The sequence below is a fragment of the Acinonyx jubatus genome, chromosome C1 (genome assembly GCF_027475565.1).
Source record: "Acinonyx jubatus isolate Ajub_Pintada_27869175 chromosome C1, VMU_Ajub_asm_v1.0, whole genome shotgun sequence".
In the NCBI taxonomy this organism is placed as follows: domain Eukaryota; kingdom Metazoa; phylum Chordata; class Mammalia; order Carnivora; family Felidae; genus Acinonyx; species Acinonyx jubatus.
This window is the reverse complement of record NC_069381.1, coordinates 158,868,683-158,893,181: the sequence shown is the minus strand read 5'-3', so window position 1 is coordinate 158,893,181 and position 24,499 is coordinate 158,868,683. Positions and strand designations below refer to the sequence as shown.

Genomic DNA, 24,499 nt, shown 5'->3' with positions numbered 1-24,499 from the left:
CCTCTGGAGTCAGTTATTTCTCTTTATTTCCCGTTATTTTTCTCTCTTATGGTACTAGTTTTCTTGGATATCTCTAGTTATATTTAAGAATTAAAAATTTTGTTGACTATTAAGTAGCTGGCATGGATTTTCCCTGCTATTGTGAAGTAGATTTTTCTCCTACAGGACACTTCCCTGAATAGGAAGATTCCATGGGAATCTCAAGTACATAGAGGGACACGTTGATTGGCAGGCTTGCTTCAGGGTATTTTCATAGTTGACTCAGCCAGTACACTAGAATTAGTGCTATCATGCCTTGGACTTGTTCTTTCTCATTTTGTGAAGTTATAACTCATGATAGCTAGTGACAAAATATGAGAGAGAGTGCTGGACGCATAGCCAGGAAGAATACCCAGGAAGGGTAGCCCCAATGAACAGTTAAATGAAATGTTTGCTACAACTTGAGCATCCAGTTATCAAGATGGTAAAGGTCAGGAAAAAATTCGGAATTGGTAGAAGTCCTTTGATATTTTGAAGGGCATTGAAAATATCATTGCAGCCTCAGAGACTTGTCAAGAACAGCAGGGAAAAACTATTCCCTAAGCTTATTAGGACTTAGGGGATTTTAAGACAAAGGAAGAGTGACACCAATGTGCATTCTGGAAATTTATCCGCATGGAAAGGTAATGATTTGGTAGGCTCCTATTGCTGTGAATGTATGTCCGTGTTGAATGTGTGCTAGGGCACAGCAGAATTGCGGAAGACTGAGGTTTCAGTCGCTCCTTCTTTCTTCTCCCACTGGTTTCTGAAATCGAAAGTGAGAGGGGAGAGATTTACTTTTCCCAGTATGAATTATGACATTCACCTTTAGGAGGCAGAAGGAGCTCAGCTAGTTTTGGTTTTAAATAAGACTATTTTCTCTATTATAACAATTTTACAAAAGGTGTTTTTGTTTGTTTGTTTTGTCTTTTATACTACCCCTCTAAAGAGAATGACCCTGGGCCTGGGTGGCTCAGTCGGCTGAGCGTCCGACTTCGGCTCAGGTCATGATCTCACGGTTCGTGGGTTCCAGCCCCCTGTCGGGCTCTGTGCTGACGGCTCAGAGCCTGGAGCCTGTTTTGGATTCTGTGTCTCCCGCTCTCTCTGCCCCTCTCTCACTTCCACTCAGTCTCTCTCTCTGTCTCTCAAAAATGAATAAACATTAAAAAAATTAAAAAAATAAAAAATAAAGAGAATGACCCTATAACAGGAGGGTCTTCTGTTTGCTGAGGACAAACAATATCTTCGTCCTCGGTCGGAGTGGAGATTTTCATGTTTGGAACTAGGGCTATGAGAAAATTAAGCTGATGTGCATACAAAAGAAAACATGACTTTGGGTCCCCAAGGATGATCTGCAAACTAGAGGGGTGGGGAACCAGGAGTGGACAGAGGAGACCATATGACTGGCAGCAAAGAAGAAAGATTTGGAAGACAAGATATGTCCTGTGGAGATATTTTTAAATCCAATACTATGGGACTCTGTAATAAAACCCCCATCTCCATCTTTTCTACAAAATATTCAAGTAAATCTACATCCCTCAAATTTCAGGACTTGATTTTAATGAAATAAGACATAGAGAATAATATGAAAACATGAATGAAGACAACCACTCAGCTTAAGAGATAAAGTGTTTCAAATACAACAGAAGCCCTTTCCTGAATATGAGTGGATTCTTTATGGCAAATACAGAGAAATGTTATAATATCCTGTGAAATTAAAGATTTCCCATGGCAGATATATGAAGTGTGAGGGCCACACACAGAGTTCTGTTTTGAAGACAAACTTTAGAGAAAAATAGACCCAAATCTCTTGTCTAAACTCCACTTACAATATTTTGGCAAAATAAATCTCATGCTTTCGTTCCTAAACCCTTTTCTGTTATTTTTTAGTTTGTGGCCTCAAAAGCCTCAATAATCAGTTCTCGTGGGGACGAAAAAAAGAGGCAGACAGTATGGCCTCATAGTTAACAACATATGCTTTGGAAGCAGATTATACTTGGTTTCAAACCCCAACTCTGCTGTAATTTAAGCATGTGACCTTGAGCAAGATAATTTCTCTCAGTGTTTCCCCATGCATAAAACAGTAAGACTATTCATCTCATAGGTATTTAGAAGAAAATGCTATGTGCATGCATTTGGCATATAATAGGTATTCAAAAAATGGCAGGTGAAGTGACAGGTGAAAACATTGATTACTGAACCAATATATCCCAGAAAAGTCTCTTCTGAAGTCAGAATTCAGAGAACTTTGTATTTACAACTCTATCTTCCTTACTGATCTGACTTTTATTCTCATTTTAAATGGAAGTATAGAATTTCCTCTTCCCCCCTCCAGCCATCATTTTCTCTTGGTGCTCAAAAGATTTCCCTGCCCTGTGTTACAGACTTTATTTAGTTGCTCCAAAGATTTTTTTTTTCTAATGTGTAAGTGAACTCTGTACATGAGGCTTATAATACAACTGTGTATCTCAGTTATTCCCACAATCCTCTCCCATGCAAGCCTTTCAATGTTGACTTAATGTTATTCATTTGCTTGTGTTGTTATTGAAAACACAGTCTTAATTAAAAGGACCTAGCATCACCTGGCTCACATAGAGTGCCATAAGCAATAATCCCTAATTTAGCGTACCCTTTGGCTCATACCTTCAATTTAAGCCACAAATACAAATAGAGTTTATAACGACCTGTGAGCATCAAGTGACGGAAGATTAGAACTACCAATGAAGAACTCCTTTCTTAGGAGGAACCTCATAACAGCATATAATCGTTTTGAGGTAATGTGGACTGAGCATGTAAATGAACACCCAAGTTAGGTTAAAATCTAACTCCTAGTGTGATCTGTGTATGGCTTGTGTCACACTTACCGGAGTTTCTGATCTACTCTTTCATGCATGAACATTTTATCCATTGGTAAAAAGCCCGAGTCTTTTCACCTCTCCCTTCTTTCACTCGGTAATTTGGAATGTTTTCTAGTCCATTGCAAATAACTTTTAAGATGGGTCCATTCAAGATAGCGGTATCCTGTTTCAATTATTCCAGCAAGAACATTTTGAAATTGGTACAAGTTGGGGTAAAGGACAAAGGTTGAGGGTAAAGGCCATGCCTCTCAAATTGCCCCTTCCCTCACGTCAATTTCTTTTCTTAAAAAACAAAAACAAAAAAACTTTTTAACGTTATTTACTTTTGAGAGAGAGAGAGAGAGAGAGAGAGAGAGAGAGGTGGGTGGGGGGAGGGCAGAAAGAGGGGAACAGAGGATCCAAAGCAGGTTCCATGCAGTGAAGGCAGGGCCCGATGTGGGGCTCAAACTCATGAACCATGAGATCATGACCTGAGCCGAAATCAAGAGTAGGCCGCTTAACCGACTGAGCCACCCAGGTGCCCCTCAAGTCAGTTTCAATGGCTCAACTGCCATGTAAGTTTCTTCACCTTTCCATCCTTTCGTGATTGTTTTGGCTGAAGACTCTCAGGTGTCCTTGAATGTTCTGAAGTTCTCTTCACTATTGCCTGTCAGTATAGCAGAGAGGCAGGAAAGGCACTGATACTTCTTGAGCACCAAGCACTCAGTATACTAGGTGCTTTATATACCTTAACTCATTGAAGCCTCACACAGCCTTTGTGAGGAAGGTATTACGACTCCCCTTAGCAGATGTGGAAGTTGGAGCTCAGAGGTTAAATACATCGGCCCATGTTCACAGCTGAGACCGACCGCGGATAGTGGTGCAAGCTGTGGCACACACAAAGAAGTGTGGTGGGAGAGGAAGTCTCCAGTGGGGCGGTGGCAGCCGGAGGCAAGGGTTGCCTCTTTTCCTAACACACGTGAAGGTGCTGAGTCAAATCCAGATCCGTCTGATTTTAAAGCCTATTATCTTTTTCATATTCCATGTTCCTTCCCCAAGAGTTAGATTCACCCTAGGGAAGCACTTTAAACACCTGGCAGCCCCAGGGGCACCTGGGTAGCTCGGTCGGTTAAGCGGCTGACTTTTGATTTTGGTTCAGGTCATGATCTCACAGTTTGTGAGTTTGGGCCCCGCATCGGATTCTGCGCTGACAGCACAGGGCCTCCTTGGGATTCTCCCTCCCCCCCTCTCTCTACCCTTCCCCTGCTCATTCTCTCTCTCAAAATAAATAAATAAATAAAACTTTAAAGAAATAAAAACAAAACAAGACAAAAAACCCCCCAAAAAACAAAAAGCACCTGGCGGCACCAGGTCCCGAAAAACTCTCCACAAACAAGAGCAGTGTACCTTCCAGACAGTCGCGACTTGTGCTAGCCTCACTCTAGTAGACCATTGGTGACAAGGGCACAAGTTTTCCTTTCGCTGTATCCAGTCTTTGTGATGGGACTTGGAAGACATCTGTCTCTAGATGACATCTGTCTAGAGACATCTAGATGTCTCTAGAGACATCTGTCTCTAGATGTGTCTCTGGCACATCTAGAGACAGAATTATTTCTCTGCCCTTTGAATCTTGGTTGTCCTCCTGACCCACTGTGGCCAGCAGAGTGTTGGCGATGGCGAGCCCATTCTGAGCCTGGAACGTGAGAGCTCTTGCTTACCTGCTTGCTCCCTGGGAACCCTTCCCCACTGACAAGTGAGTGCAGGCTAGGCTGCTGGAGGATGCGAGGCCGTGTGGAGCAGAGATGAACCCATTCCATCTGAGGCCAGCCTATATAAGACCCCTGCAGGTGTGTGACTGAGCCACAACCTGATCCACCAGGCCTGGCCCAGATTGGTGGAACTACCCAGTTCCACGGTAGAATCGTTGTCGTTGTTTTAAGGCACTAATTTGGGGGAGATTTGTTACACAGGGCAACGGTTTATTTTCTGTGTGAACTTAGAAGATGTTTTTGGATGAGATAAACGTTTAAATTGGTGAACTTTGAGGAACGAGAAAGCCCTTAATCATTGAGTGGGCCTCATCCGATCAGTTGAAGACCTGAACAGAGCAAGAAGCCTGGCCTCCTCAAGCAGGAGGAAATTTTCCAGCACACTGGTTGGACTTTGTCTACACCATCGGTTCTCCTGTGTCTCCAACCTGCTGGCCCACACTGCAGATTTTGGAGTCTCCAGTCTCCACAGTTGTGTGAGCCAACTCCTCAAAATAAATCTCCTTCCACATATACATACATTTCACTGGTGCTGTTTCTCTGGAGAACCCTGTCTAATATACACACAACAACCGATATACTTGCCTGTATGGTTTATCTTTCCACAACGGGAATGAACCACCTCATTCCCCATCCTTCTAAAGCTGCTTCATCTTGGCTGGTGCAGAATCTTTCTACCACAGAGCTGCTGTGTCTCCTCACCTTGAGCCCCTCTCCTCACTGGGGAGACTGAACCATTCGACTCTGTCTCTCTGCCCTGAAATGTCAGGACTCTTACTGGAACCATCAGTTGTACTCCATTCCTGCCAGGTGTCTGTTGTTATCATGCTAGAGACTCTTGCCACCTGCCTTCAATTAAATGGATGGAGACTAGGGTGCCTGGGTGGCTTAGTCGGTTAAGTGTCCAACTCTTGATTTTGGCTCAGGTCATGATCTAACCATTCATGAATTTGAGCCCTGTGTCACACTCTGTGCTAAGAGCACAAAGCCTGCTTGGGATCTCTCTCTTTCTCTCTCTCTGCCCCTCCCACTCTCTCTCTCTCTCTCTCTCTCTCTCAAAATAAATAAACATTATAAATAAATAAATAATAAATGGATGGATGGATGGAGACTTCATGAGGGTCCTCCAATCCTCTTCTAGTCTCAGGTGCTGCAAAAACCCATTCCAAAGACTTTTATGCCAACTTTTGTTCCAATTATTCTCTTGTGTTGGTCCTCCTACTGTAGAATTTCCACTCTTTCTGATTGACCCTGCCAGGGAAGAATCTGAACCCTCCCTGCTGGTTGAAGAGAGGGGACTATTGCAGAATCAAACAGCTCTCCCATGCCCTGGCCCCAGCCTCTCTCTCTTCCCCAGGTCTGGAGGGCCTCCCACACCAGTGCTCCTGAGGTCGCAGTGCCTTGTGCTCACTTCCCTTTATAGCAGGCCTTTGGTCCCAGTCTTTCCAGATTTAAATTGCCCTAAGAACAAAAATGCTGGCTTCCTATAGCATCCTCCTTGACCTTCCCTAGCTGCTGGATAAGCACGTGCAAAGGAGATGAAGCAAGACAGACACTTTTCCCATTCCCATGCCCTTATTCTCTTGGGGTTAATAACATTTCCTCTAGTCCTTCAGTGTCGAGCAATAGGCAATGGTAATCTGCCATGATTACCAAGAAAGAAGCAGGGACAGTCCACAGTTCTGGGTCTGTCACTGCCTCATGGGCTATGATGGGGCTTAAAGGAGGGGGCTTAAAGGAGGGCATCGTGACAAATGGAAGCTTCCTGATCAATGCTTGGATATCCACGTACTGAGTCCTGGGTGCCCTGGGCACTGCTCTTCCCAGAATTCATGCCATACATCGGCAGCCTTGGTCTCCAAGGAAGTGACATAGGTAGGCATGGGCTATGTCAGATGTAGCCTATAAAATGGTGCAGCGATTGTGGAACACAGCATGACAGTTCCTCAAAAAATTAGACACGAATTCCCGTACAGTTCATCAATTCCATTTCTAGGTACATATCCAAAGAGTTGAGAGCTGGGATTCGAACAGATATTTGTATACCCATGGTCACAGCAGCATTATTCAGAATGCCAAAAAAGATTCATCCAAACCAAATGACGGATGAATAGATAAGCAAAATGTGGTATACGCATGAAATGCAATCTTTTTCAGCCTTAAGAAGGAAAAAGGTTCTGACACATGCTACAACACGGATAAACCTCGAGAACATAATGCTAAGTGAAACAAGCCAGACACAAAAGGACAAACATTGTGTGGTTCCCCTTATGTAAGGCAACCTCTAAATCCATAGAGACAGAACGTGAACTTGTGCTTACCGGGGGCTGGGGGAGGAGAGTATGAAATGACCGTGCAATGGGTAGTTTCAGTTTCGGTTGATGAAAAAGGTTTGGAGAAGGATACTGGTGACAGTGGCACAACAATGTGAATGACCTTATACCATTGAATTGTACACTTGTAAAGGGTTAACATGGTAAATTTTATAGTGTGTCTATTTTGCAGCAAAAGAATTAAAAAGCGGTTCAGTGCGCACTAAGTCAGGAGGAAGGATGGCGTGACTCTGTGTGAGTGTCCAGGTCCGTGACTGCTTTTGATATTTGCCATTATCCATGGTTCCTCCTGCCTTACCTTTCGGCCTGCATAAAACAGTCATTAAGGAATCAAGGATGACACCACGTTGTCTCTGCAATGTGGTGCCATGAAGCCATGACCCTGCCCTCCAAGGGCTACCATTAGGAACGCCAACCCCTGCCTCAATTACTTCAATGGCTTCTCACTGCTCTTGGTAAAAGACGAGGCTCCTTGAAAAGGCCTGGAGGCTTTGCAGCTCTGAGCCACATCTGGGAATGCTCACCATTGCTCCCTCAGCTCTGCCACCGTGACCTTCCCGCCCTTCACACTGCCGAGATTATTCCTGCTTGAACATGTTCTTCTCTCTCTGCTTAGTTAGCATCTCCATTCTTCAGAGTATGCGCCTACTGTCTCTTCCACAGGAAACATTTCCTCACCTCAGGTCAGGTTAGATCCCCTATGACAGGTCCTTGCAACACCATATCCTTCCCTGGAAGCGTGCTCATATTATTTGTTCGATTATTGGATTAATCTTCTGTCTTCCCTGCTAGGTGTTAAGCTCCAGGAGAACAGGAACCCTCTAGTTTTTCTCACCATTGAATCCTGAGCTCATAGAGGGCCTGGCACGCAGTAAGCCCCTTGACCATTATTTGCTAATGAGCGAGTGAATAGAAAGATAACTAATGGAGTCTAATTAAGTTAAGGTCTCTTCAAATTAAGTTAAATGTTTATAAGTCAGTTTAGAAGTGACTTGCCCATCCAACACCATGCTGTTCTGGATGCAGGTGTAGGGCTCAAGGGTAGGCTGCCCAAGATGGGCCACTTTGGCATGAAGATTATTTGAGTTAAAAAGCAATCAAACCCCAGCAGATTCAGGAAAAGCTCTTTACTTCCTCTCTCAATTGCATAAAAGAATTTAGATAGAGGACCTGCTCCAGGAAGAGAGCTATCACCGTAAATAACTACAGTATAATATGAACTAGGTACTGTAGAGAAGGAGGAACCTAGCAAGACCTGTTTGATCAAAGTCCTCTCTTTGCCCCATTGTTTCTGAGTGGCCCAGCAAACACTTGTTTACCAAACATTGACTTCTTCTCATTCTTTCTGAAGATTGCATTTCTTCCCTTTGAAGACTTGGACCCCATTCCCTTCTCCTTAGTTCAAGATGATATATATACCTCATTTTGCCCATCTTTAAAATTTCCATGTCTGTGTGGGGATTTCCCATGAGTATGCTATTAAATTTGATTTTCTCCTGTTAATCTGTCTCGTGTCAATTTGATTCTTAGTCCAGCTAGAGGAATCTTGAAGGGCAGAGGAAATTCTTCCTCCCTAACCTAAAACAAATAGAGAAAATTAAGATCATTCCAAAGCAAGAAATGTAATACATTTTAGATTGACAGTAAAAGGAAACCTATTGACGGTAGGTAGGGGTTCATTTTTACCACATTGCATATCTATGCTGATTTTTAAAAAAAAATTATAAGCACATTTTGAAACCAGAATACATTTGATTTTCTCACACTGGTGGTCATTGATCTGCATTCATATTTAAGAAGAAATGGGGGCGCCTGGGTGGCTCAGTTGGTTAAGCATCCGACTTTGGCTCAGGTCATGATTTCACAGTTCGTGGGTTCCTGACCCACGTCAGGCTCTGTGCTGATAGCTCAGAGCCTGGAGCCTGCTTCTGATTCTGTGTCTTTCTCTCTCTGCCCCTCCCCTGCTCAAGCTCTGTCTCTCTCTGTCTCTCAAAAATAAATAAATGAAAAAAAATTTTAAGAAGAAAAGCCACTGAACACAGGAGAAATCTATTTAACCTGCAAAGTATTCAGAAGTTGCTGGAAAAGCTTAGCTCCTGTACAGTCTAGTGACCTTGTTAAGCAGGTATGTTAAACACTCAAATGTATCATTTTCTACAGGTGTTTTTGGTAAAAACGTTCTTTTTCCTTTTTCATGTCCTACAGGAAACCTCATTATCCTTCTTGTGACCCTGTAGGCCTCTCATTTTCTTTTGGCTTGTTTGCAAGTTTTGAAATATTACTGCATCTCCTGCTTCAGGAAAGGTTGCCTGGCTACTGTCCATTTTTAGAGCGTTAATTCTTTTACTTTGCCATTGCTACTTGGAATAACGGCATTTAATGCATTTTCAAAGAACCCAGGCATAATTAAAAATCTCTTATCTTTATTAAGTACAGCAGTAGTTATTCTCATTTGGAAGACTAAGGAATATACATTGGGGGATATGTATCAATTTTGAATCATGTTGAAACTAAATTAAAATGTCAAAAGGTGTCAGTCATCATGAAATTGAGGGAAGGAGGCTGTCAGACATAGGATTCCAGCTTTTTTTTCAAATTTATTTTTATTTATTTTGAGAAAGTTACAGAGAGCAAGCAGGGGAGGGGCAGAGAGAGGAGACAGAATCCTAAGCAGGCTCCACGCTGTCAGCACAGAGCCCAACACGGGGCTCGAACTCACGAACTGTGAGATCATGACTTGAGTTGAAATCAAGAGTCCAATGCTTAACTGACTAAGCCACCCAGGCGCCCCAGGATACCAGCTTTTAAGTGAGGTAGGAATAAAGAAGAGTAAATGAGCAAAAATGCCCAAGGGACCGGCTATCCGCTTCATCTCTCAGCTTTCAAAATTATCTAGGAAGGAAAAACTATATAATGGTGAAATTTGTAGCCAATATTGAGGTCTACGAGATAGTGAAATGTTGAGCAACAAAGACATCAAGAAAATTTATTCAGTGGCTTTTTAAAAACATTCTCTAGTAAATTCCAGACACTATGCTCCACTAGGCAGGAGGGAGAACACTGCATAAAACAACTCCCCTGGGGACCTTGAACTATGATATAAATGAACACAGAAAGGCATTTGCCTGCTTTAGCATTTCTCAAAGCGAACGTCCACTGTGAGATGTTAGGAGAGATTACAGCAGGACTTCTCAGACTCTTTAATATGTTAATGAACACTGGGAATCATTTCTAAGAATGGGGTAATTATGCAGTGGTTCCTAAATTTATTTGAAGATACCATCTTGGTTTTGTGCTTTTGCTTTGCAGTCGTGGGTCTGTTTTTGGAGGAACAGTTTGTGAACTTGTGAGACCAGTCTAGCCTGAAACACAGGCTGGAAAATGCTAACATGAAAAATAGAGACATATTTGAGCTTTAAAGAATTTTAGAAATCTCTTCATCAAATATTTACTAAGTGCTTGAATCACTGAGAAATGGTATAAGGCCCCATATCAGGCAGCTCTAAAATCCAGAGCCTTTTCATAGGGGCTAATAGCCAAAAAGCGGAATGACTCAAGTGTCCATCAACTGACAAGTGGTATATTCATATAAGTGAATAGTATTCAGCCATAGAAAGAAATGAAGTGCGGATACATGCTATGGCATGGATGAACCTTGAAAATGGTATGCCAGGTGAAAGAAATCAGATATAGAAGGCTACATATCATACAATTCCAGTTACACAAAATGTGCACAATAGGTAAATCCAGAGACAGAAAGCAGATAGTGGTTTCCAGAGACTGGGAGAGAGGGGATGAGGTGTGTCTGCTAATGAACATGCGCTCTCTCTTAGGAATGAGGGGAATGTTCTGGAATTAGTGACGATGGTTGAACTACCTTGTGAATATACTAAAAGCCACTGAATTTTACACTTTTAAGAGGGTGATTTTTATAGCATGTGAATTTTATTTCAATTAAAAAAAATCTGAGTCCCCACCATACCGAATGGTTACCCCTCCCATATTATAGGAACTGAGAACAGCACAACCTTTTCTTGTCAACAATTATATTTAATGAAGATACTGTTATTTACAGAAGATATACATACATACAATTCCTACACATTAAATGTAGCCTAATTGTGAAAAGAGGAAAAAATGTACTCCAAAATTACATACTAAATAAAATAAATAAAAAGTAATCATTTGGCACAATATCTATTATATAGCAAATAAATAACTCTATACCATCGATTGAATGAACTATTTACAATCTATTTGAAAGTGCAAAACAATTGCTGAAAATTAAGATATCTGTAATAACATTTAAGTCCAGAAAATATGTGTTTTTTTTAGTCAGTAACAATAATTAGCCAATAGTAAAGATTTTTAATGCCCAGGAAAATATTTTAATTTTGAAAAATGTTTTGTGCATATTGTGCTCTTTTGAAATGTTCTTTTCTTATCTTAACGCTGGCAATTTTTAGAACCTTGGAGTTTCTTAGTGGAATTCTCATGTATGTAATCCTGATTTGTGAGTTTAAAAAAGTTACATTGTAAACATAAATATTATTCTATATATCATCCAGAAATTATGGACCAGTCCTCCCTAAATTACATCAATAGCCATAATGTTTTATAGTAATGTGGTTGGGTTCAATTCCTTCAGAGGTAAGACTATGAAGATGCTAGAATACAAGTTATGGTTTGGATTTATGTGATTCCTCAACACCTTCCAAGACCCCCATGCTCCAAAATCAAGGTTGAGATAAAATTGTGAAACTATACCACCACAGCATTTGTAGCACATCTCACTCGGCCAACTCTCTGAGAAAAACTGTCAGGGGCTTGATATGTCTCTTGACAATGGTGTTTCTACCATTATCATCGGGACTTAATTTATGTTTCAGCAAAGAGGATGGCACAATTGGAAATAAAATAGTGTGACTACAAATTGGAGATTCCTATGCTAGAGTGTGAAAGCTTTATGCAAGTCAAAGAATTTCTTCTCTTACTATGACGCTGGTACACTGCAGCCCTGACATGTCTCAGGGTGCGTTTCTGCTTGTTTTGTAGAATTTTCTAGTGACAATACAGTCAGTAGTAGCATAAATGGCATTTTTGAAAGACTGTGGACTGGAGGCAAACCATTGCTCTGGGCACTTTAAATGTCTACGGTCGACGAGGCTCTAATCTGTGTGACATCTGTGATAAAGTTCTCTGGTTGTCAATCACATTTAATTGCCGGACATAACTCCGGACATCCTGATGGTTCTTATTAGCTTGAGCTGCATCAGGATCTGTTGAAAGAGAAGAGAGCAAATTGGCATTGTGTAATATATGCATATAAGATACAGCTTTATTTTCTCCAATTATTTGTTACATTTACCATGGATTCCAAGTTTCCATTGAAACCTTTCAACATACCATATTCATTGAAATGTTTCCACTGGGATATTCCATCTCCTCTCTCCTACCCTTTTCTTCTCTGGAATCACCTATTTTGGTAATTTTCCTTTGTTGTAAAAAAATGGCACCAAATTAAAGTGAAAGCATCACCTGATAGCCCCTGGTTATACATTAAAAATTGCTTCCTCTTTCCATCCCACCTGTGTCTCACACTTAGCTCTCTTCTCCCTTTGATACAGACAAGGACTAATGGCAAAAGACGTAGTTTTTTTCTTTTTTAAAAAGTTTTATTTATTTATTTTCGACACAGAGAGAGAGTGGGAAGGGAGGAGAGAGGAAGAAAGAGAATCTCAAGCTGATAGGACAGAGCCTGATGTGGGGCTCGAACTCACAAACCATGAGATCATGACCCGAGCGGAATCCAAGAGTAGGACGCTTAACTGATCGAGCCACCCAGGCACCCCAAGACATTGTTTTCAGTAGCTCCTAACAAAAGTGCTTAACACCTGGGCTGAACTGAAGCAAGCCAGTGAGATTAATAAATCTGACTCTCCTTGTTACTTGCAAAGAGTATACAGTATCACTGCATAGATGTGTGCTCTTCAAGACTGTTCACATGTAAGGAAAAGCTCAGCTCATGCACTGAAGTCATAACTTCTGCTAGACCTTCGATTTCCTGATGCTACTTGTTCGGAAATCCCAATTACTATTCTATTCTCACCTACTTCCCCAAGCATGTAAGCAGTGGAGCCATCTGAAGTTCACAGATTTCTCCAAAACCAGGCTGAAAGAAGAATCAAATAAGTGTCCAGAGCCCTCTGCAGAGAATATACATGGGTGAGGAAGGCCCAATCTGACAGTGGTGAACTGGAAACCCAGGTCCCTTTGAAAGTGACTATTCAGCTCCCGCATGATGCTGCTGTCTGGGAATCTGCATTCTGAGTTGTCAGATCTTCCTATTTTTCTAGAGAAATGAGAAGTCTGGATTTCTTTCCTGGAATTTTTTAATGGCTACATTATTTCCAAATAAAAGGGGAAACATGTTCTGTGTAGACCCAACACTTCTGCTGTGGTCCATGGGCTACCTCTGCCCCATGGATCACCAGTAGGGGGCTCTTTTCTAAGCAGGGCACTGACATCACTCCCAAAGACAGTTAGAATGCCATCTGCATATGGGGTGGAGGGTAGTGTTGCAGGTCTGAACACAGAATAGCAGAGAGAAAATACAAAGGCCCCTACTTGCTCTAGGAAGAAACTCATCAGTATAATTATCACATATAAATAATACCACAGTGTTTAATTCCTCGCTTTTTCCCTGGCAGTGTACTCTATATGTACAATACACTGTAATTACATTGTACATATTCCCACAATGTTTACAAATCTATTCCTATAGCTTTATCTATAGACTGTTGACTTCAGAGTTGAGCAGCTGTTGTTTACCAGCAGTTACTGATAACTTCAACATATGCAGTGGATATTGTGTGTGTGTGTGTGTGTGTGTGTGTATATATATATATATATATACATACATACACATATATATAAAATCCCCCCAGCCCACCCCCACTTTTCTAGGAGAAGATGTAGGAGAATGTAGGATTTACTTCCAAAGAAGCTTATGGAACAAAACATATTCTATCACAGTTCTTCGATCTCACTGAGAACCTTCCCAAGGCTACAAACCCTCTCAGGCACAGAAATTTTGTGTTTCATTTCAGGAATTTCCTAGAGCCCCAAAGGGTCATGGGTTCATGGGCCTTGTTGTAGACTGACATCACTTATATATTCTCATATTTCACTTGTATGGCTGCTTTAAGACCATGCCTTTATACATACAGTAAATTACTAGATGAAGAGATGTGAGACATTTTAATCCTTGCAGAATCCACGCAGGAACGGTTGACAACATGCAAGACTATTCCCATTTTGGAAGGAAGAGGAGGCACAGTCATTTGAGTAAAATTTTTAAAGGGCTACTTGCTCCCTAAGGAATGATTACTTTTCATAGATTTTTTTCCCCCTCTGTACATTAAAAAGTGAGCAGTTTTCAGTTCTGGCATCCTGCGTTAGCAAACCCTCACTTTGAGCCAGTCCTGGGCTAGGGAGGGTAAAGACAGCTCTGGTTAGTAAATTGAGAAACTTTTAGCTTCTTTTAGCACAAGGTTTATTGGAAGGGACAGTACTGGTAGCCTCAAAGTCACGTCCATCTCAAATGATCATGTTGGCTTAATGAGCCAAATGACTTCAAGTGACTCATACAATGAATTTAGCAAAGAACTTTTATAGGGGCCACCTTCTGACTCCCAGCCCAGCTCGAGGGAGCCAAAGCTCCACCCCCACCCAAAGTCCCAGCCCAGGAGACAGCAGCACTGGTCTGGCGAGCTGATCTGGTTCTGTGATGCAACCTAATCCCCATCGGTTTAAGGTTGCTATTTATTATTGGTAATAGTTTTATATTAAAGCATTGTATGGCAGCAGTTATTTTGCTATATGTTCAGATTTAGGAAGAACATCTTAAATTCACCTGAGAATACTAGAAATAGAATATGAATTCCTGCTATGGGACCTTTTACAAATGTGTTATACCCATTAATGCATTCTTGCAACACCCCAAGAGACAATAAATATTATCTTTCCCAGTTTATAAACGACAGAACTGAGTCATCAGGAGTTGATGTGAGTTTCTCAACATCAAGCAGTGAGTCATAAAGAGTTGCTTTGAGGCAGGATTCGTTGGTGATCATGCCTTAGTCGTCTCTAGTCACACTAGAACGAGCAAATTTATTCTCTTTAAGTTCATTCATAAAATAGTATTTCTATGGTTAGTTTCTAGTTCTACAGCTAGAAAATCCTTCAACTCAAGGCCTCTATCCCATGAGAATTCATGGTCCAAAGTGCCCCTGACACAATCAAATACTACCCAGACTTCTAGAATGTCTCAGTAGCCTCATTAAAAAGGACTTAATCACCCAGATCTAGATTGCAGCACACGGTAGCATTTAACTTACTGAAGGGCTGGCTCCTGCAGTATCTCACTGTTCTGGCAGTATTCGCAATCATGCGCTAAAAAGAATAGAGAAAAAAAGGAAGAATGAAATGCAAGTAAGCTTAGTGTATAGTCCATAAAGGAAACCAAACCATGATTTATTTCAGTAACACCTGAGCCCGTGAAAAACATTCTGCTCTGAGACATTGACTATCTGGAGGCAGCTGGTTGATGTAGAACAGGTTTCATTACTTGAAAGAGGCATCTATAGTCACACATACAAGGCACTTCTCAGATGAGGAGTACTAATGGCATAATTCTAGTTGAGTTGTTTGTGCCTCTGACATAAAAATCAGTCTGTTGTTTCTCAGACTGTGTCTTACTCCTCAGGACTCGTTTTCACCATCCCTTCCCAGAGGTCACTGTGAACTTGTAAGCGAATTTGTGACTATCCGAGATTTGGAGAAGGTTAGTTTATCAAGTGCCTCATAAGAAACAGGACTCAGTAATGAGGCATTAGATTAGACTGAATATAATCAAAATATTCTACCTATACATTTTTCTGAACACTGTGCATTACTGACCCTTCTAATCTTCCAGCCAAAGTGTGTGTTTTAATGTTAATCTCAATTATCTGATTTCCTCTCTCCTTCCTTCTTCTTCCTTTCTGATCATAACACTAATGCGTGCACATTTGAGAAAATGAATAAAAGTTAAGAGCAAAGTAGAAGTCACTTAGAATACACCTCACAGAGTCACTTCATTAATATTTTAGTACAATTCCTTCTAATGCTTTAAAAATAAGTAAGTAAAAATTTTTCAAACAATTGAAGTCATATTTTACATATGTATTTCTGTTGTGATATACATTTTTTTCACGTGGCATTGTGACTGTTTTCCATGCCACTTGCATTTTAAAGCATTTTTAAAAAACGAGTAGGTATTCAACTTTATGGATGGATGGCAACTTATTTAACCTTTGTTAATTTTGTCATTAAGTGATCCTCTCAGCTTCTTTGTAATGTTTTGGTTGCCATAAAGACTTACAAGTGAATTTTTTATACTGCACTCAACTTAGTTTAAGACAAAAGAAGAAAGGAGGAAAAATACGAAGGGCAGACACATGGGGAAAAACATCCATGAGACCATTTCTCAGCCAGAATGTATGCACATTTCTTGCTGATGGTATTTGAACAGCAGCTGGGACCCCCAGACTCTGTGTATTGTCTCAGGACACCTTTGCTGCTCAGACTCTAAAGGGGGTCCCGCGGAGATGGTGGATTAATTCTAACACGAGCAGAAAATTGATCAGGCTCCAGCCAGGGAAAGAGATTTTCTTATCTCTGAGTGGCCATGTAATTCTAGTCCTTGCTTTCTTCTCTCATGGACCCTTGGCTTGCCAAAGTATACAAAATGACTGAGAAATCTTCTGTAGTGTTAAAACAGACAAGCAAACAAAACCCCAACTTATTTGACAGGGAAAAAAAACTCACAGAAGAGTCAAAGCTTTACAAGTGTATGTGAACACTGATCGCAGCCTGCTGAATACTGAGGTTTTGCGGACTCTGTCAAGCATTAAGTGACATGCGTCTGCACCGGGTAATTTCTCATACACAGAGAGGCAATTGGAAAAGTTTGAACGTCATTTTCATAAAAGATCCTAAAAACCAGCATGTCTGTTGGTCAGCATGTGAAATATACTACAAATACCTCCAAGAAAACGTAACATACAATGTAGAATTAGCCTCTGATATATGGAGCCCTGAAATAAACAGTAACTATGATAATTTTCCTGCTAATTTACTGTAAGTTGTTTTTTCACTTCTGTAAAGGCTTTGCATCGGAAGGGCACGAGTATATTCTGTGTGGAATTATTGTAATTCTTCAGATACTGAATGGAGTGTAATTACTGAAAACCCAGGGAAATGCTGCCAGAGTGCCCCTCTGAAGAATAATAAAACAATTAGCAGGGGTCAGAAACCTCTTCCTATACCATTTTGTAGGGAGTAATTGTTCTGCTTTTTAGTTTTGAAAGCTAAAACATTTCATTCTGACTTCGGTTTTAGACTACTCTTTACAGCTATACTCTGAGGCTTCATAATTTTTAGCTCATTATGTGGTTTAAAATGTGAGAACAATTGTTTAAATCAGTAATTTCCAGCTCTGGAGTTCATTCTACCTTTCTAAATCTTTGATTAATTCTAACAATGGTTTTAATTTTGACGTATCCTTTTTAATTGTACTCAGAGGTAACTTCAGTTTAACTTTGAAATCCAAACCTGGCTTTGCAACAAGGCCCATTGTTTTCCTCCGTGAGGTCCGCAGGGAAATGCTGCAATATGTAAACCCTCGGTAACCGCCTGTGAACCCCACCAGCACTGCCAGGCGATGCATAGTTACGGAATGCTTTCACAAGGCCAAAGAAGGGTTAACTTGATATTTTGACTCCACCCTCTTTTGCACCCATAGACACCTGCACTATGCTGTTAACAGCTGCACCCAACTACCAGGCTCTCTCCTGGGTTGCCAAAAGAGGCTTCAGAAGTCCCCTTCTTCAAGTGTTTGCAAGGTGCATAATGCCTTTTATAGCCTGCCTGTCAACAGCAGCTTCCCACCGTTCGGATGCATCCAGCGAGAGCTACTCGTTCTCGCCAAGGCCAGCCCCTTCCATTTTTAGACATTTCTAACTATTAGACATTTCTTTGTCATTCTCAGTCAAAGTCATTTCCCTCTGCTTTTCACCCACCGATCCTCGTTGTGAGCTCTGGAGCCACAGCATATACATTTAGTTCCTTCTTATCAGGACAGTTCTTGAAACACGAGAAGACAACCATTGTGGATGCCTCCCCACCTCCCAAGTCTTTTCTGGTTCAATCTATATATTGCCAATTCTGGGGCACCTGGGTGGCTCAGTCAGTTAAGCACCTGACTCTTTTATTTTTTAATTTTTTTTTAACGTTTATTTATTTTTGAGACAGAGAGAGACAGAGCATGAACGGGGGAGGGTCAGAGAGAGGGAGACACAGAATCTGAAACAGGCTCCAGGCTCTGAGCTGTCAGCACAGAGCCTGACGCGGGGCTCGAACCCACGGACTGCGAGATCATGACCTGACCTAAGCGGCTGAAGTCGGCCGCTTAACCGACTGAGCTACCAAGGCGCCCCAGCACCTGACTCTTGATTTCGGCTCAGGTCATGATCTCTCACGGTTTGTGAATTTGAGCCCCACCTCGGGCTCCATGATGACAGTATGGAGTCTGCTTGGGATTACTCTGCCTCTCTCTCTCTCTGTCTCTCTCTGTCTCTCTCTCTCTCTCTCTGTGTCTGTCTCTGCCCCTCCCCTGCTCTCTCTCTCTCCCCCAAAATAAATAAATAAACTTCAAAATAAAATAAAAATTGTGAAGTATTGCCAATCGCTTTAACAATTTTCCATAAGACCTGTTTGGGTCTCTTTAAGGCAGTCTCTAGCACGGTGCCCTGGATTAAGCAAATCACAGAGTGCAGAAGAATTATTTTCCTTCCTTGATCTAGATGATGCTACAGGTCTGAGTCCACAATTTAAAGAAAAGTCACCTTACTGACATCTGTTGAACTACTAGCGGATAAAACCTCTGAACCCATTTCATTGAGCTGTTTGGACACAGCTTCATTCTCTGTAGATGTGCAGTTGATTTCTTGGCCCAAAGTGGAGGATTTTGCATTTATCTGCTTAGAGTCTTTCTATCCTTCTGCAGACTTAAGCCTTACATGTTGTTTTTGACGGCAAACAGCCATTCATTCACTGGTGTTCTCAGTTAAGGTTGGCAGAAACTAAGGTTAAAGAGAAACACAGGCTTTGTTATCCAACTACCACAGCAGGGATGAAGCCAAAGATTATACCCTAGGCTCGCTGATCCTGCCGGAGCAGGCTGGCCCGCCTGGAGCAGGCCAGGCAGCTTTCCTATAATGCCAGGCGGTGGGGAAATACTTGCTTACTCCAAGGCAGAGCCTCCCATCTTTTTCCCCCATCTCAGCAACCCTGAGGTTTATGACACACTCCCTTTCGCAACTGGCTTATTAAAATACCAGTTTGTACGTGGAGGGTGAAGTGAGGAGAATATGCTCCTTTCGAAGGCGCTCTCACCATCAGTATAGGTGGACAGTGTGACCCCCCCGCTCCACACCTGAACTGATTTTGATGTGTCCCCACCACCCCCACTGGGAATCTCCACCTCAGAGTTGCAAGGGCCCTCGCCAAGAAAGCAGTCCACAGTCAGAAGTTAGAACCTTGGGGTTCCACGTTTCAGATCGCACACAGCCACCCCCTTTTTCCAGAGACTAATTCTAGGTCCAGGTCTTCAGCGTTTATTTGCACAAATTAATATGTTCGTGCGGTTCCTGACCCGGGAGGCTAGGAGATGGGCCCACAGGAAGGCTGATGAATTTCCCTCAGGACATGAACTCATGGAGGGAAGCTCAGGAAGAAAAAGGAGGTAGCAAGCCAAGGACTCTGTAACTACCCTCAAGTTCTTATTTCTTTAGCTGAAAACAGAGCGATTCAGAAGCAGAAGTCTCTCCCAGGGCCTGCCTTACAAGATGCCCAGTACAAAGGTGCTGTCCATAGGAAGGGGCGAGTGGCTGTCTGTACTCCAACCCGGCACAGGCAAGTGGCCCTGAGGCTGCAGTTCCAAACACATTTCCCTCCAGCTCTGATGCAGGTAATTCCCCTTGAATCCTGTGAAGGGCCGGAGGCGCTTCTCAGACTGGGCCCTTGGCCTGGACCTCCCTGTTTACCTTTCTGTGGTACCGTGCCCTCAGGAGGGGGCTGGCCAACTTCTGCCTTTGTGCCTATCCAGACAAGTTGATAGCCTAGCAGGCTGTCTCCAGCTTTTCTGGCCACCTCTATACTGACTTTGGTCCCCCGGGCCCAGCTTTCCCTTAGCTCTCCCATCCTTGAAGAGGAACAGGCTTTTCTGTCTATTTTTCAAGTTCAGACCAGCAGGCCCTCCAGGCAATGCCACCTTGCACTGTTACACTCTCTTGACCTCCCTCCCACAGACAGACAGCTGCCAGGACAGCCTCCCTCTTCACAGGCTATGTGGCCTCTCAGCTCGGAGTCCTTTGAGGAGCCGCTCCTGGACTTCAGCCCTCTTTTAAATGCCTACCCTGAACAGTTTGGCCTTTCCTTCTCTCGCCACTTGAGATCTTTGCCAACCTTGTTCTTAATGTTTCCCACGTTACCTTTTCTTATTTCTGCCCCTACTGATTTGACTCTGCGTCCATCTGAATGCCTATCAAATAAAAAAAATCTCCGTCAATAATTCCTTGCTGAGCATGTGTAAAACCACATCTATATCACCTGATTATTTTATCAGATCCTCATATATTTAGGACAGGACTTTTTTCCCCACAAGATCTAGAAATATATAGTCTCTCACCTACAAGGATGGTGCCCATGATAGCAACCAAGTAGAATTAACTGCATGGTAAGGAACAGAGATAAAAGACAAAAAGGCCCGGGAGCTCAGCCAGGCTCCACTATATGCATTTTTGAGAAAGAACCCTGAGCCCTGTCCCCTGGCTATGGATCTTTAATATCCAAGAGGTGTGTGACATACAGATATGCACATGTAACGTGCAAGATGTTCACGGTACATTGTACATATCATGGCCATGGGACATGGTAGCTCAGGTGCCTGTCCAGGCAAATGCAGACTATTGTGCTTCTCTGCATTCAGGAAAGGACAATGAGAGGCAGACACAGCACCACAGGTAGGAGGGGAGGTAGGATGATGTCCAGTTAGGAACAGAAAGAAGGCTGAGGGAATCATCTTGCATAAACTATCAGTAATGCAAAGTGCTTGGGAAATTCCGCTTAATCAAATGTTCTAATAAAATAGAAAACACTTTTGGATTAAATCCCAAACTGGAATATAACTGGGTTATTCTTTTATTGGGTGCTAGAGAAGTATCAGTGAACAAAACTGATTAAATACCTGGTCTAGGACACTCATATTCTAGTGGGGAAGACAGACAAGTAAAGAAGAATGTTTGAGGGTGGTCAGGAAAGACCACTTGGAGGAGGGGACACATGAGCTGAGACCCGAATGATGAGAAAGCCCAGACAGATGAAGACTAGCAGAGAGACAGTTTCAGGCAAAGGTAGCAACTCAATGCAAAGGCCCCGAGGCAGGGGGAAAAAAAAAAAAACAACAGAAAAAAGGTTGGTTTTGCCAACTTGGATTGAATACAGAGAAGATGAAGTGTGAGGTGAGGCTGGATGGTGCTCAGGGTAACAAGTCTGGATTTGATTACATTATGTTGTTGTATTTAACATGGTTTTGTTTTCCTCTTGATATAGCTCAAGTTACCTCTCTTTGTGCCTTTGGACATCTCTTTTATTACTATTGTAAACTAGTTTCTATATCTTTTTTTGCTTTTAATATTTCACATGTTTATGTTTTACCTTCTTCACTATAAATAATTTCCTAATGGTCAAAGATGATGGGATTTCTTTGCATTTCCTAGCAAAACCCTTTGCCGGAACAGTCAACACATACTGCATTGCTTTGAAACATATTTTTTGGAAAATCTGCTTTTAGCCCAGTTTGTGAGTTCTATATAAAGAGATAAACTTGCAAGGTCCTCTTGTAGGTTTTTATTGTGTTGGAAAGTTCTGAGAACTGCATGTATTTGAACATTTTGATTTTTACTTGGAGGTTCTTTTCTCCATAGCTTGATATAAATCTGATGCTTTCTCCATGGATCTTGTAATAATATTATTGGTGATAGAAAACATATCATTGCTAGTTACGTAATGCTGTAATTACTGATACAGAAATAAAAGGATTCAAAGCATTTCTCTTTCCTCAATGAGTTAGCTTCTGTTAATGTTTCCAGAAGTGTAGAAGCTTGCCCCATGCCTCTCATTCCAAATAAAATGACTATCTTAAAATAATGTTCATAAATAAATACACCTAAATATGGGTATGTCTGAAATAGAACCAACCTCCTAATACAGTAGCATCCGTGGCTATCAGCATGCTTTATGCAGCCTGGGATAGTGGCAGCCAGCCAGCATATTATCCTCTAATCCTTTGCTAGTCTACCTCCTAAATGTTATAAATATTCATGTATGCCATAGAAAGATACAAAGGGCTTTATTCAAACATTTTTTTGAATACTCCTTTATGTTCCCCCCAAATGAAAGAATGTCTGCCTTTTTTTTTTTTTTTTTTGCATAAGGATCAGAGTGTGAATTCTCTTTTGTTCATACTCATAAATCCTGAAAACCAATATGCAACAAATTCTCTAATCCTCATTTCATACCTCAAGGGTAAAAAGGTTCAAAATAAAAATACTTAGGGCTGGCACAGTAGTTTGCCGTGACTGGGCAATGCTGCCACCAAGAAAAGGCATCTGTGTTCCTGGCTTCCCTGGTGACTTCTGCCCCTGGCAGGGGTTCCCTCTGGGGACACCGCCTACCAGCTCCACAAAGTCTGCCAGTTCTGCTCACCACCTTGGCCTGGCTGATGAGTGACTGGGAAGGGGTGTGGACATCAACTTGAAAAGAGAGTTGTATCCTTCCCAAGACACACAGCGTCAGTGGGGGGCCACTAGTGGGAGTTGTATGTGGCGGGGGTGATGCTATGGGAACAGGGGTGGGCTTGTTTATGGGGATAGAAGGTGGGAAAGCTAACAACAAGTGCCAGGGTGGTCAAGGTCAGGTTTAAAAAACATAATCGAATCTTGTTTTGAAATTCCATTTCATTTACCAGTAACATTAAGCTCACAGAAAGGTAATTGTAAAATTAAACTTTCTCGTGGTGTGATTTATTAAATGAAATACAATTGATAGTTGCTCTAGTAGAGAGCTAAACAGTTCTCTTTCAGTCCTCCCTTCACTCTCTTCACCTTCTCCCTTTCCGCTTCCCTGCACCTGCAGTGGGGTGGTGCTGGTCTGCCATTTTGGACCATGGTGATACGGCAAGGGAGGAGAAGCCGGGAACCTTGACTGCTTCATAAGCCATCACATTCGCTTAGACGTTCACGTGAAGAAAAAACCAACAACAACAACTTAGCTTGCTTAAGCCATTGTCAATTTAGGTTTCTGTTATCACAGCTGAACTGCTCTCCCGGCCGTTCAGTTGCTTTTAAGTTAACGTGGAATCTCTCTGAGAACGGGATGTGAGGAGCAGGGTATGAAGGGTCTCCTCTCACAGGTAGGCATTTAAGAACCCATGGCTGTGGGCATGAAGTAGAGAAGTAGAGAAGTGGAGAAGTGGAGAAGGGGAATTCTCTTAATATCCAATGAATACGACTCTTCCTTTGAAGGTTACGGAGGCAACACCAAGATCTAAAAGCCCAGATGAAACAACTTTCATTCTCCTTGACAGATAGTTTTGCTATCCTTGTTTGTTCTGTTCAGTTAACTTTAATGATCAAGAGTTCTAAAGCTCAGTCAACTCTTTAGGAAACTCTGACTTCTACGCCTCTGTGCACATGTATATTTTATAGTCACATAGTTGGCTCAGCTACCCCTCAGTTTGCATTTCTGCATAAGTGATCTGGAAGGTTCTTTACCTATTTGCTAAATGTTTCATTTCTGGAAAACAAGTTTTGAGAAATCAGGGAAATATGTTTAATTCTCCATACTAATAAGTGAGCAAGACAAAAGAATGTTTTTTCCTTTGACCAAAGAATTACTAAACTGACACAGTATTAGAGATGTTTGTACTCTGCCTTTGGAGGGGAAGACCGCTGAGGAAATATTTGCCACCTAGTATGGAGTCCTTTTGAGGAGGTGTGAACTCATGTGCTATTTCCTAACAAGCCGAAGACATGGAAACCTGTTGCCCAGCAATTGCTCGACCTCTTCACCAGGCTGGGCTTGCTCATTCCCAAAGCTGGATGGTCCAAACCTTACAGGATCACTGCATGATGTTTCCAGTTGCCCTGGAGTCATACATACCGGCTGGATACCAAGGAATGATGAGAAGAACAGTTTTCTGAGAAGAATTCTATAGCACTCTATGGCATACAGGAATGCTTACATGCCCTGGACCCATTGACAATCTCCAGACATGGAGAGAGTAGGCATGATCGCTACTTCCTGTTGGGGAAACGGACGCACAGAGAACGTATGGGGCCGCTATGGGGGACGAAGCTGAGAATTGAACCTCGTGTCT

General features: G+C 42.0%; 1 protein-coding gene across 11 annotated transcripts in view; it reads right to left on the bottom strand.

Annotated features, from left to right (window-relative positions):
- Positions 1-10,975: 10,975 nt before the first annotated feature.
- The window catches only part of RAPGEF4 (Rap guanine nucleotide exchange factor 4), a 286,855-nt gene continuing 273,331 nt past the window's right edge, over positions 10,976-24,499 (bottom strand). For all 11 annotated transcript variants that reach the window (XM_027055477.2, XM_027055478.2, XM_027055479.2 and 8 more), the window contains 2 exons: positions 15,357-15,411; positions 10,976-12,236 (listed from right to left, as the gene is read on the bottom strand). In XM_027055477.2, the coding sequence (XP_026911278.1) occupies positions 12,109-12,236; positions 15,357-15,411 (183 nt within the window). In that variant the 3' untranslated portion in view covers positions 10,976-12,108. The remainder of the gene's footprint in view (positions 12,237-15,356; positions 15,412-24,499) is intronic.